Genomic DNA, 14,079 nt, shown 5'->3' on the forward strand with positions numbered 1-14,079 from the left:
TTTTAATGTGTAGTTTTGAACGATATTTTGTTGTATTTAGTTGGTTCAAATTTTAATACATAGTTTTATAAATATTTTAAATAATTTTATCATTTTAAATAATTTTTTCTCAATATTTTAACTCGACGAAAATGACATCGTATTAGTTATGGAGATCACTAACCCCACAATTGGCATAGTGAAATAGGTTTTTCATTTTCTTATTTAAATTATTATTAATATTATAAGAAGGAAGTAGTTTTAAGGATAAAAGATGTTGAGATATTTAATGATAAATAAAAGTATAAAGTAAATAGAAATATATTTAATGCAGAAAAAAATATGGGGGATTGAAATATATGATGAGATGGGGAGGTGGTTATTATATAAAGTTTAGGGAAGGGAAGTAATGATTTTTGGTATGCATGCCAATTGACTCCTCCAGGAAGAAGGAAGCCCTAGGTTGAACAAGAGGATCTAGTCGCTCATCAAATCTTACTGTAGATCCATTTCCACTTCGTATTGTTCTCTAATTCTTCTTTTCCTCACACCTTCAATCGCCATGGATGAAGAATACGATGTTATTGTGCTTGGAACCGGTCTCAAGGAGTGCATCCTCAGTGGTCTTCTCTCCGTCGATGGCCTTAAGGTCTTCTTTTTAACCCTTTTTCATTTTTCTACATAGATCCTTTACCCCGTTCTATCTTTACTTTCTCTAATTTATCTCCTTCAATTTTAAATTTGTTCGATCAATGTTCTGTCTCTGATTCTGATCGGTCTTACCAGGCACTTCTTCTCATTTCTTGCATTTTTCTTGCCCTTTTGTATCTTGATCTTACTTGCATCCTTGAATTACTTAACTTCTATATCATCCTACAGATCTTTGTTTTTCCGCACTTGAGTTGAGGTGCGCCCAGATTAAGAAATGGGATATTGTAATTCTTTTCTTTTATGCATCACCTGTGAAGCAATTTCATGCCAGTCATTTTTATATTTTGTTCCGAAGCATCGAATTACTTATGAGGGGAAGGAAATTGGTCGGGGCTGTTAGTGGAAATTAATTACTCTTTGGTCTGCTACATCTTTCCTTTATCATTGAGATGGTTTTTTACACGTTTGACTTTTTTTTTAATTATTTCTTGGCTGTTAACTGGAGTTATGGGGTTCTTTTGAGTTTCGACACATACCATAGTGACTGCCGGTCTTTGCTTGCTATTTGAAATGGTTAGAAGGTTTTTCTTTGACCTCCTTTTTTCATGTTTTAGGTTCTGCACATGGATAGGAATGACTATTATGGAGGGGAATCTTCATCGCTTAATCTCATTCAGGTCCTCTTCTCTGTTGGCTAGCCCAATCAGCTTATAAAATTCCAGTTTATTCTTGTGCTATTCTTCAATCATATCATGTATTTACTGTTTTAATTTAATTTGCAGCTTTGGAAGCGGTTTAGGGGAGATGACAAGCCACCTGCCCATCTGGGTTCTAGTAGGGACTACAACGTGGACATGATTCCAAAGGTCTTTCTTCCCCACTTTGTTTGGTTTTTTGCTAGTTTCTTGCACACTTTGTCAACTGATATGCTCATTACTTCTATTTTCTAATGAATATGTTCTCTCATTATTTACACCTTTTCTTTTTCATCATTCTCGATGTTATATTAATACATTTGTTTTTTTTTTCTTTGTGGCTAGTTTATGATGGCAAATGGAACACTTGTGCGTGTCCTTATCCATACAGATGTAACCAAGTATTTGTCTTTTAAAGCCGTTGACGGTAGCTATGTGTATAACAAAGGAAAGGTAAGTGTACTTTCATTTTTACTTTGTTTAAGTTTGCATGCTCTTTTTTTTTTGAACTATTATTGAATGTAAGTTATATATATAACTTAATGCTGCCATATACCTTTCTATAGATTCACAAAGTTCCAGCCACAGATATGGAAGCTCTTAAATCTCCACTTATGGGCTTATTTGAGAAGCGCCGAGCTCGCAAGTTCTTCATCTTTGTTCAAGATTACGATGAAAGTAATCCTAAGACACATGAAGGAATGGACTTGACAAGAGTGACAACAAAAGAATTGATTGCGTATGCCTCAATTTCCATATATAACTTTGTTATGTTATTGATGTTACTATTCTTTTTCTTTTTGATGAGAAACATATGTTATTGACGTAACTATGAACTTCATACTAAAAGAAACTTTAACAAAGACATTTAAATAACTCTCACTAATGATATTTGAACGATCCTTTGGGATTTCCTACTTATCCTCGTAGAGAAAAATCATTCCCCATTGCTTTTAAATTGAATGCTAGGCACCATACGATATGGATACCTTGTTTCGTAACCTTGAGGATTGACCGATCACATAACAGCGATAGTCTTATTGTTGAAAGTAAATATCCATTTTGTTGCTTGGACTTGGCAATTGGCGTAGGTTTATTGTAAAAATCAAAGAATCTTTTTTGTGCCTGACTAATTGATATGATAATGAGGAGTAGCTGTTGACAAACATGTGGAAAGATACATGAAGCATACCGTTCTTTTCTTTAATTCCTCTACCCATCGCCTAGGGAGGATCAAGAATTAGCAATGTGTTGAAGCAGATTTATCTCTTTGCCGGTAAAATATCGCGTATTTCTCTCGATATAAGTGCACCATAAGAAGCAAGCGACAACTTCTTTGCCTTGTCTTGAAAGGTTGATAAGTGAGAAGAGATTTGATATTGATTGGCTTTTACCTTGTAGTCCAAAGTAGAAAACCATTTGGAATAGAAGAAAAGCTAGTTCTAAAAGTAGGTTGCTTGTTGAACATTGAATGAAATATGGACTTAGAGATTCTGCTGCGTTCTTAAAAAAATGTGTTGACTTGGAAAGAGAGCCATCAAAGGATTTCTCGTTTGGATTTTGTTTAGGTTGCTAATACTATCTAAACCAGGGGATCAAGGGCCAAAACCAGGACTCGTTGACTTTGAAGAGTAGCTTTTAAAGCTGAGTCCATAAGAGAAAGCCAATCTTGAAAATAATTCAAATTTCATCCAAAACAAAGGTTCGAAATAGACAAGGTACCATTCCAAATATGGCTTACCGGTTTTGGAAGAGGTAGTAGGGATGGCATACAATGGAGAGTAGAATAGCTAGTAAGGACGACCATAACCCTGATTAGGTCGATATCGAGTGGAATCCACGTGTACTATTTATCCCTTTTTAGGGCCCCTAACTTGATGTGTAGGAGTATTTAAAAGTACATGAGAGACTTTCTGTGGGAAGGGTGGACGAAGGACATGGATCTCACCTGGTCAGTTGGGATGCAATGGGGCACCCTATGAATCAAGGGATTTAGAGATTCGTAATCTAAGAATTTGCAACAGATCATTGTTGACTAGTGGCTTTTCCGCTTTTCCCTTGAATCTGATTCTTTATGGCATAAAATTACTATAAGCATGGCACCCATTCTTTTAAATGGATGGCGAAAGGGGTTAAAGACACACAACATAATCCTTGAAAGGATATCTCTTTCAAGCTTTCAACCTACTTCTGGTTTTCTCGTCTCGTTGTGGGGGATGGTAAGGACGTGTATTTTAGGGAGGATCGATGGGTGGGGAGACTTCCCTTCATTTTTTATTTTCACATCTTTATCATTTATCCTCTTCCAAAAACTTATGGTATCAGATCTTTTGGTTGGGTTCGATAATCCGCGCCTTTCTCTTTCGGGTTCCGTCGTAATTTGACCAATAGGGAAACGATGAAGGTTGCCTCTCTTCTTTTTTTGGTTGAGGGGTGCAACTATAGGGAGGGAAGAAGGGATGATTGTGTTTGGAGTTCTAACCCGAGTCAGGGATATACATTTACATCCTTGTTCAGTCTATTGTTGGATCCCTCCTCTCCTATGGAGTCTGTCTTTTATGTGGTCTAGAGGACTAAGGTTCCTAAGAAAGTCAAGTTCTTTATCTAACAAGTCTTGCTTGGTCGGGTTAATACTGTTGATGGGCTTGTCAGGAGGAGGACTTCACTTGTTAGGTCTTTAGTTGCTTGCTTTGTTGGAAGGCAGAGGAAGACTTTGATTTTCTTTTTTGGGATTGCCCGTATGGGCAGGCTGTGTGGAGTTATTTTCTATCGGAATTTGGTGTTAGCTATGCTGACCATCAGGGTGTTCGTGCGACAATCGAGGAGGAACAAGTGTTTTGTGGTAGGGAAAAGGGTCATAACGAGGTTTGTTCTTTGATTAGATTTCACATTTACTTTTGGGCTTTGATTTCGAAGACTTTTTGTAAATATTACATTGGTAACATTTTACTCAGTTGGATCCACTTCTTTTAGTCGAGGTGTTTCCATGGGCTGGTTTTTTTGTATGCCCTTGTATACTTCCATTTTTTCTCAATGAAAGTTGTTATTTCTACAAGAAAAAGAAAAAAAGTAGAGAAATGAGGGAGGGAGATACTTCCCAACCAAATTTCCTTCTATAAATTTCTATGGAGGCCATTCCCAACTTCAAAGGAAACAATAGAAGTAACGAGAGCTTTAGAATCATAGGCTTCCTTCCATCCTCTGAGCCCAAATGATATTGACTTTCTTCTTTGAGTTGAACTCTCAAGGTCGCTTTTTTTTTTTAATAATAATAATAGAAATAACAACTTCCATCAAGAAAAATTGAAAGAACACACAGGCGTATAAAAAACCAAGCTTACAAAATACAGGGGGCCCCCTATACAAGAAGGGGGATCCAAGTGTACAAAATCAAGTCTAAAGGATAATTATTAAAGATCTTCGAAATCGAAGCCCAATGAGAAACATGAAAATGAACGATAGACCAAATCTCCCCACTCCTCCTTCCAGACCTTCTATTCCTCTCATCCCATAGCACTCACAAGATGGCTCAAACACAAGCACGCCATAGAAAGAACCTCCCTCCCTAAACGACGGATTGGGGAGGAACTCCATGATCATCACTCTAACATCTCCTTGACGAATACATGAAAAGCCAAATGTCTTGAAAAAGGCATCCCAAACACAACTCGCCAACTCACAATGCTAAAGAACATGGTCCAAGTCTTCTTCCGTCTTTCGACACAGAATACAGTAGAAAGGCCCTACGAATGTATTTCTGGGGGGACCATTTGGGAGGAGAGACCTCTTTATACTTTGTTTTCTCATCTGTATCATTTGTCACCTTCAAGAATTTGGGAGTTCTTGTTCCTTTTAGGTTATGTTACTCTCTCTCCAATATGGAAGCAGTGGATGTGGTCTTTTCTTGCTTTACTCCGAGATCGCCTCTATAGATATGGGAGAAGGGACATCAAAATTGGGAGCCCCAATTCTTTGGAAGGCTTCTCGTGCAAATCTTTCTTTGTTGTTTGGTTGATCCTTCTCCTTTAGGAGTGTTTTTCTTTTTGATGCTACAGAAGATTACGATCCCTAGGAAGGTGAGGTTCTTTACCTACAAGTTTTAGACGGCCGTGCTCTCATATGTTGGATCGACTCGTGAGGAAGTTGCCTTCCCTTGTTGGCCCTTTTTGTTGTATTCTTTGTCGGAAGGCGGGGGAAGACTCGGAACATCTTCCCTAATGCTATGAGTTTAAGAGTTGTATTTGAGATTCTTTCCTCCAAATGTTTGGATTGATGCATGCTTGTCATTTTGATACTAGCGCTATGATCGAGGAGTTCCTTCTCAAGCCGCCTTTTGGAGAGAAGGGTGGCTTTTTATGGCTTGTTGGGGTGTGTTCGATCTTATGGGTTTCGCGGGTGAGCAGAATAGTTTTATTGGAATGGAAAGGGACCCTAGGGAGATTTTGTACCTCGTTTGCTTTTATGTTTCATTGTAGTCTTCAATTTTTAAGTCTTTTTGTAACTATTCTATAGGTGCTATTTTTGCATGGTTGGAGTCCCTTATTGTAAAGGGAGCTCCCTTCTATTGTGGGCTTGTTTTTTTCTTCTATGTCCTTGTATTCTTTTATTTTTTTGTTAATGAAAGTTGTTTTCACATACACATATACGCACCACCCTTCTCCCTCTAAGGGCCGATAGAAAGTTTCACAGTATTCTTGTGGGGCATCCAATCTGTAGGGGAGGAGTCAAATTTTAGACTCTGAATTTCTTCAAATAGCACTACTTTCAATCCCAAAAAGATGCTAAAGTATATTTAGAAGGAAGACCAAAATACTTTTAGGAGAGAGATCTCCAGACTCCAATTCTGAATTCTCCAGAAAGGAGTGGATAATAGAATTTTGCTAGTTAGCAAGATGGGAGCAGCCTCTTTGTCGTTACCTTCTCAAAATAATCTCACAACATTTTCTTAAGGTAATCTTCCCTGTATGTTGAAAAGAACCAATTAATGTGTGGACAAGGCTTGTGAGTGATATTTGAACCAAGTTAAGGTGCCCACGTTTTCCAAGAGGTGATATTCCTGGAACCTTTTTCAAAATAGGCTTCTAAAAGACGGAATTACAGTTCAATAGGCTGACACTATCTTTTTTTGAGATTCATCACTAGTTTCCAAAAGCTTGTTTTTGTGGATGTTGAGATTCAAACCAAGGCCGCAACACGTTAATCTTCTTGTTCATAGTATATTTGGATATATCCTTTTTCTGATTTCCTAAAATAGATGTGTCTTTTATTAATATGCTGCAAGTAAAGACGAATGTGCTTATATGGAATTGATATGGTTAACAGAAAGTATGGACTGGATGACAACACTATTGACTTCATTGGTCATGCATTGGCACTTCATAGAGATGATCGCTATCTTGATCTGCCTGCATTAGATACAGTAAAGAGAATGAAGGTGACAACCATCTAGACTTGCTAATTTTTTCACTTTTTTTGTCGTATGTTCTTGTGCATTAAATATCTCTTCTCCCCTTTTTTATTTGTGTGATAGCTTTATGCGGAGTCTCTTGCACGCTTTCAAGGAGGGTCTCCATACATCTATCCTCTATATGGATTAGGAGAGCTTCCACAGGTCTCTCTTTCTCTCGTCCTCCCTGTTTACCTACTCTTGCCTTATTAGCTAACTTTATTTCTTTTTTTGTATATCTGCCTTATACTGCTTTATTTAATCCTATACTCTCTTTTCTTTTACAGGCATTTGCTCGCCTTAGTGCTGTCTACGGTGGAACATATATGTTAAACAAACCTGAGTGCAAGGTTGTCTTTTAAATTTGACTATCTGATTTCGTATTGGACTATACTTTTCTTTACTGCAAATCACGTCTTGCTTTTTCCACCATTTATTTGGGTTGTTTCCGGTAAAAACATTTCAGAAAGTGTTGTCTCTTTGAAGTAAATTGGGTTGGTTTTTGAATTCTAGGTGGAATTTGATGACGAAGGAAAAGTTATTGGTGTCACATCAGAAGGGGAAACTGCCAGGTGCAAAAAGGTTGTCTGCGATCCTTCCTACTTGCCCAACAAGGTAAGGGATTTATTGTCCTATCAAATCATTCTGTTTTTTGGATTAGTTTCATTTTATGACAGGTTTTGGACATGCAAATTATCTATAACATGAGCCTTTTTCTTTTCTTTTCTTGACCCTATAGTTCATTATTGTACTTTTCTTCTCATTCTACAATTTTACCAGTAAATGGAGCCCTATTATTTATGATAACTTTATTTAAATCATTGTGTAATAGCCTTCACCCCCGTCAAGGAATCAATGAATGATGATGTCTCTAAACCAAATCAAATATATCTCTCTTTTTTAAGTTATGAAGCCTGAAGTATGTGATTGAAACGAAATTCTTCCCAACTTATAGGATGTTGTACATCTTGAAACAGGTCAGGAAGGTTGGTAAGGTTGCCAGGGCCATTGCCATAATGAGCCACACAATACCAAACACCAATGATTCCCATTCGGTGCAGATTATTATACCGCAGAAGCAGTTGGGTCGCAGATCGGACATGTAAGTTATTGTATGGTGCTTATCACTATAATTCCATTATGCTCTTCTCTTCGTTCAATTGATGTTCTGAAATTATGTAGGGTGGTTTTAGGAGAAGGCAGAAATCTTAATTTTTTTGTCAACTCTATCTGTTTTGGAGATCATTCCTTCGATTCCATTTTAACAATTAAGATAGCTTTGACAGATTTCCAGAGAAGTCTCCATGACTTTCTCCACTTGTTTTTTCCAATAATTTAATGGCTTGGCTATGTCTTATCTAATGGTACAAATTTTCAAATGGAAGTTTTGAAGTTCTATTGCTTTACGACCAGAATTCACTCCACTGTTGGTTTTCCCTATAATTTAATACTCACAACCTGCCTTCTACTGGCTTGGCTAGTTGTCATCTAATGGCATAAAAGGAAGACTTCAAGATTTACTGCATACAACCAAAATTCATTTTTATTTCTGATCTGTCACCGAGTTTCAGATTCAATTATCTGTGTTATAGAGGGGGTTAAGCGTTGGCATAAATATTTTTGAAGAATAAAAAATCTTAGTAGTGCTTTGCATATACCAGTTTGTTGGTTGAGGTAGAACAAGTTTATCTACGTTGTAGCTTTTACCATATAATGGGGCACTTTGTACTTGACTAGTGAGTTTTCATTTTAAGAGTTTTGTTAAGTGTACCTCAACCCTTCTAAACCCTTCAATCAACTATAACTGTGCAAAGATCAGTGTCCGAATGGCTTTGTTGAAACTTCGATAATGCTCTTGGAATCAGTTGTGTTTTTCCCTATTTTCACCCATCTTCTTATAACACAGATTGTTTTTAAATCTTTGCTGTGTTTTGGCAGGTATGTTTTTTGTTGCTCTTACTCTCACAACGTTGCTCCAAGAGGCAAGTTTATTGCTTTTGTTACCACAGAAGCTGAGACTGATCATCCCGAGTCAGAACTAAAACCAGGAATTGACCTGCTGGGGGCCATTGATGAGATATTTTTTGATACATATGACAGATACGAGCCAGTCAATGAACCATCTCTGGACAATTGCTTTATATCCATGGTGTGTATTAACATTGAAAGCTTTTTCTCCTCACTCCCTCTTCCTCTGCATGCACGTTTATATGCGTGTGCATCTGTATTGAACTAATTTGTATGCTCACTTTCAACAGAGTTATGATGCTACAACACATTTTGAATCAACCGTTGTTGATGTGCTCAACATGTATACAATGATAACTGGCAAGGTGAGGATCATTTTCCCCAACTCTTTTAAAACTTCAAATTTGAACATTTTTTTGTAGAAAATAAACATTATATAGATTCTCAATATTTTTCCCAATCATAAAGTTTAAGCTATGGTGGGAGTTACCTAGAATTTAAGATTACTACAAGTAGTTACTTTGACAACTGAATATAGTAGAGTTAAACAGTTGTTCACTAAGCACTGGACACTGTGAAAGATGTTAAAAATAATACTAATAATAATTTGTAGTTCATTTGTGGTTAAAACTTTTTGTATTGACCACGGGAATCTGGTGCGTAGTGAATTGGAGTTTAATCTTTAGTAGGGTTTGGTGTCTATTAGTTTTGGTGGTGGGAAAAGTAGTAAGAGATGGTGTTTTGTTTTTTCAGGCTGTTGATCTGAGTGTGGATTTGAGTGCTGCTAGTGCTGCAGAAGAATGACAAAGCCTCGGAATGCTTTTTTAATAGTTCGCTTCTCTTTTTTTCATTCTCTACTATCATCTATACCCTAAAACTTAGAGATGTGCTTGTATTTTCTTGTGAAAAAATGATTTGATTTGGTCCCGTGTTTTCTTTATTTCATGGACTAATTATAAATTTATGTGTTGACGCGCACTGATTACTTCAATTTTTTCATCTTCGCACTGCATTCTTTTTAGATCATTGGAATGGTAATGCCACAGTTAATAAACTTTGGATATTAAAGTAGTAATAATAACAAATATCTGCCGTCTAATGTTTATGTACTTTTTCTTTGCAAACTAGTAAATTCCAAGGGCATTCTGATTATGTAAAGCTTTATCTGAAGAAGTGTTATAGTCTAAGGTGCACTTTTAAAAACAATTCAGAGAAATGAGGCCCTCTTTGGTAAGAAATATTGTAAATAAACGGTTCAATAAAAATATTTGTATTTTATTTATAGGGGTGAAAACAACTAAATTGCAGACAGACTTGAACCGACTCAATTTGGGTCAAGTGACGTTTCATGAAAAATTGACTAGAACCGAACTGAATGGATGTAGTTTGGGCTTTTTTTGGTGTTTTCCTTTCTACCCTTACAATCGTAAGTTCTCAACTCACGAAAGCAACTAAATTACAGATAGACTTGAACCGACTCGATTTGGGTCGTCACGTTTCATGAAAAATTGACTAGAACCGAACTGAATGGATGTAGTTTGGATTTTTTTCTTGGTGTTTTCCTTTCTACCCTTGCAATCGCAAGTTCTCAACTCACAACCCTTCCCTCCTCCACACTCTCTCTCTCTCTCTCTCGACCTCGACCTTGACCTCTCGACCTCGACCTCTCGACCACCTAAAACCAAACTCTCTCTCTCTCTCTCTCGACCACCTAAAACCAAAGAAGAGGCAGAAATCTCATTTTTCTTGCCGAAGAAAAAAAAAAGAAAAGTAGAAAGGGAATCTCAAAGAAAAGGAAGAAGAAAAAAGACAAAAGCTCAAAAGAGGAGAAGATTATGATGTAGAAGAAGATTCCATAAAAGGAGAGGAAGAAGAGTCACAACTGCTGCATTAGATCTGAGAAAGAAGAAGAATCACAAATCTGAAGGAAAATGTGATTTAAAATTTTATTCCTTTTAATTTCCCCTGCCATCAGATCTGCAGATAGTGAAAGAAAAATGTGCAATTTCAAGGTTTTGTTTCAGATCCCTTTCCACCTGACCCACCAGTTTCGACTCAATCAATTAGGGTCAGGTTGATTTTTGTTTGTACAAGCTCGATTCTGTTCGAGTTGGGTCGGTTTGAAGGAAAATTTTTCCCGTCCTGTTTCATTTATGCTAGCATGTTTTCTTCCTAACAAATTATCATGTAATTTCATAAAATTTACAATAAATTACCTAATTCAAATGATTTTTAGATTGTTTGTAAATATAACAAAATAAATCAAAGAATCATCAAAATTTTAGAATTTATTATTGATAGATTTTAAAATTTTTGCTATATTTTCATCAGCAAATATGCAATAGTATGTAATTTTTCTTAAAATATAATTTTGCATTTCAAAATTGAAGACATGGATACATTGAAAACTACATAGATGTTCTTAAAATTTACACACAAATTATGAATTTAAAAAGTTAATTTTCATAAAGGTAATAAAATACAAAAATATTTATGATATATGTAACAAAAAGCAAGAGTCTATTAAGTCGGTACAATATTTTTATAATTTTTAGATTTGTCCTTAGATATTGTGGATATATTTTTTTCTTCTTTGTAATTTATTCATGTTCTCTTCCTAGATTTCTTCCTTCTTTCAAAATTTCCTATACCATCTTCACCGTTTTCGGTATGATTCTTTGAAACTATTTCATTTTGCTCATATTCGAAAATATCAAGATCATTTAAATACCATTTTGACATGATCTAAATGATCGTTTATAATGTGTCAACACGATCGTTTACAATGGTTAGCACGGTCGTTTAAATTTAAAGCATTTTTCCATTGTTTAAAAATATCTAAATGATCGTGTTGACATTATCTAAATGATCGTTCACTATAGTCAATACGATCATTTAGCATGATTAACACGGTCGTTTAGGTTTGAAGCTATTTTTCCATTGTTTAAAAAGAACTATATAATCGTGTGGATATGATATAAATGATCGCTTACCATAGTCAACATGATCATTTAGTACATGGTCAACACGACCATTTAGATTTAAAGCTCTTTTTCTATCGTTTAAAAAGAACTATATGATAGTGTGGATATGATTTAAACGATCGCTTATCATAGTCAACACGATAGTTTAAAATTGAAGTTTTTTTCCATCATTAAAAAGAACAACACAATCGTATATCATGACCTAAACAATTGTAGACCATTTGTTTAGATTGTAGTACAAAATCATTCAGAAGAAGATTACTTACTCGTGCGTGTGGTCGATTGATCGCATGTTGACTGAAATATTTTGATATTTTCTATTATTGGTTTGTAGACTTTTTTCGTTTTTTAAATTGTTCTATAGAGTGTAAATATTTTACCTGTCTATTATACTTTTGAAAAAAACCACATTTAAAATCATAAACAAAAATTGAATAGTCTATATTTTGCCCAGAGAAGAGAATGGGAAAAAGAGTTGCATAATATATATATTATTTACTATTGGGTTTTATGTTCTAAAACTCCTAAATAGTAAATATAATCCATCGACCGTTATTAATATTAATAAAGTGTTTTATTATTATAATTTCAATAAGTGTTATTGATTATATTATTAGTTTTGTCTTAATAACCTAAATCCAATAAACTAACATCCTGAGCTGTTTGATGAGTCTTGAACAGTACATAGAGACATACGGGGATCAACGTTCAAGAATCAACTTAAAGGGTCTATAGTATAGGATTAAGGTTGGTACCTTATCTTGGTAACACTATGAATACGACTCACTTTGTATTTGATACAAACGCATTGATCCAATGCGTTTATGTATGTGACATGCGAGTGAGGGTATCCTATGTAATGAGTTTGCATAAGACCAGACCACAAAATAGTAATCACTAGATGTAACTCCGTTAACTAGTTGAGTTTCTATTTCATTAGGATGACCTAGGTAACTTAGTCTTAATCCTGTGTGTATTATGGACTCTTGTTTGCGAGGGATTGTCCTTTGATTTGTACGAGTGAGAGTGGCCAGATTGCTAACTCAATATGCTTATCATTTTGGGGACAAGACCGAGTGAGCAATTGGGAACATAATCACACAAGACGGAATTCACTCATTCATGCTTTTAAGGTAAGTAGATAAGTGTTCCCTTAAATAGTATCTCCGGGATTTGAACAAATAGCCCTACCCTTTCTATGGCACGAGAGGGGTTTCTGTTTAGTGGTTGGACCATAAACAGGTTGTTCATTAGAGGAGCACTAATATTTAAGGACTAGAAGTAACCTAGGGGTAAAATGGTAATTTGACCCAACTGGTGTTACAAACACTTGTGAAGGACTAATTTACTGGTATTGGTTTATATTCGTGAACACAGAAATATATCTACAGTTAGAAGAGTTCAGTTGTGAGTCTTTAGTGGAGTGTACACACAGTTAACGAATACTGATTAATGTGGTTAATGAGTTTAGTCAATTAATCTCATTTCATTGTAGTTTCTAATCTGTAGGTCCATTAGGTCCCTTCCTAGCTCGTAAAGGGTAATGAGATTTATTTATATTGGTTGTAATTTGAAATATTCAAATTTACTTTGGGAATTAATGTAATGTATGGTGATACATTATAATATAAAATTTATTTTTTAATTAGATTTTAATATATAAATTTAATTTTGGAGATGATTCAGAATTAATTTATGAGAGAATAAAATATTCGAATATGTTCAAATATTAATTTAATGTGAATTAGATTCATACTAAAACTATAGGTTAAAATTTAATGTTTATATGATACATATTAAAACTATAGGTTAAGAAAGAAATTCATATTTGAATATGATTCAAATTTGGATTAAATTAAATATAAGATATTTAATTTAGAAATTAATTAATTGAAGAATTAATTAGTAGTTTAATTTATTTTGATTTAATTAAATTTGATTAAATTAAATTAATTAAATTAAAACTATAGGTTATGTGAGAGATATTCATTTAAATATGATTTAAATGAAATATTAATTAAATATGATTTAATTAATTAATTTAATATTAATATTAACTTAATATTAATTTATTAAATTTATAGGGAACATGGGTGGTTTTCCCACGTTCCCACTTTTCTCTTAACTTCCCTCTTATTCAGTCTGAAAAAGAGGGAGTTACTGGTACGACGATGCAAAAGGGTTCTGTGAATTTTTTACGTACGGGTTATTCTCTCTAAATGTTTTTCCTCTTTGGAAAAAGTTCTCTGAAAAATTCCCTCCTTCCAATTTGATTCCCACAAACCATCTCAATCTAGAGAATAAGAAGGTTACTAAGTGGTGGTGCCCATAATTGGTGTTTAGTAGATATAGAGAT

At 34.9% G+C, this 14,079-nt stretch overlaps 1 protein-coding gene across 1 annotated transcript; it reads left to right on the top strand.

Moving 5' to 3' along the window:
• Positions 1-319: 319 nt before the first annotated feature.
• Positions 320-9,730, top strand: LOC103485760 (guanosine nucleotide diphosphate dissociation inhibitor 2). The gene is made up of 13 exons (XM_008443460.3): positions 320-628; positions 1,245-1,307; positions 1,413-1,496; positions 1,671-1,778; positions 1,892-2,064; positions 6,648-6,759; positions 6,856-6,936; positions 7,059-7,121; positions 7,285-7,386; positions 7,749-7,873; positions 8,710-8,920; positions 9,030-9,104; positions 9,493-9,730. The coding sequence occupies exons 1-13, from the start codon at positions 542-544 to the stop codon at positions 9,541-9,543; spliced, it is 1,335 nt and encodes a 444-aa protein (XP_008441682.1). The 5' UTR covers positions 320-541; the 3' UTR covers positions 9,544-9,730.
• Positions 9,731-14,079: the final 4,349 nt, after the last annotated feature.

Source organism: Cucumis melo, chromosome 5, assembly GCF_025177605.1.
Source record: "Cucumis melo cultivar AY chromosome 5, USDA_Cmelo_AY_1.0, whole genome shotgun sequence".
NCBI lineage: Eukaryota > Viridiplantae > Streptophyta > Magnoliopsida > Cucurbitales > Cucurbitaceae > Cucumis > Cucumis melo.

Coding starts and splice junctions, on each gene's coding strand:
- LOC103485760 (XM_008443460.3), top strand. CDS start 542: ATGGATGAAGAATACGATGTTATTGTGCTTGGAACCGGTCTCAAGGAG. Junction 1,497..1,670: donor ACGTGGACATGATTCCAAAG/GTCTTTCTTCCC, acceptor CTTTGTGGCTAG/TTTATGATGGCAAATGGAAC. Junction 6,937..7,058: donor GATTAGGAGAGCTTCCACAG/GTCTCTCTTTCT, acceptor TTTCTTTTACAG/GCATTTGCTCGCCTTAGTGC.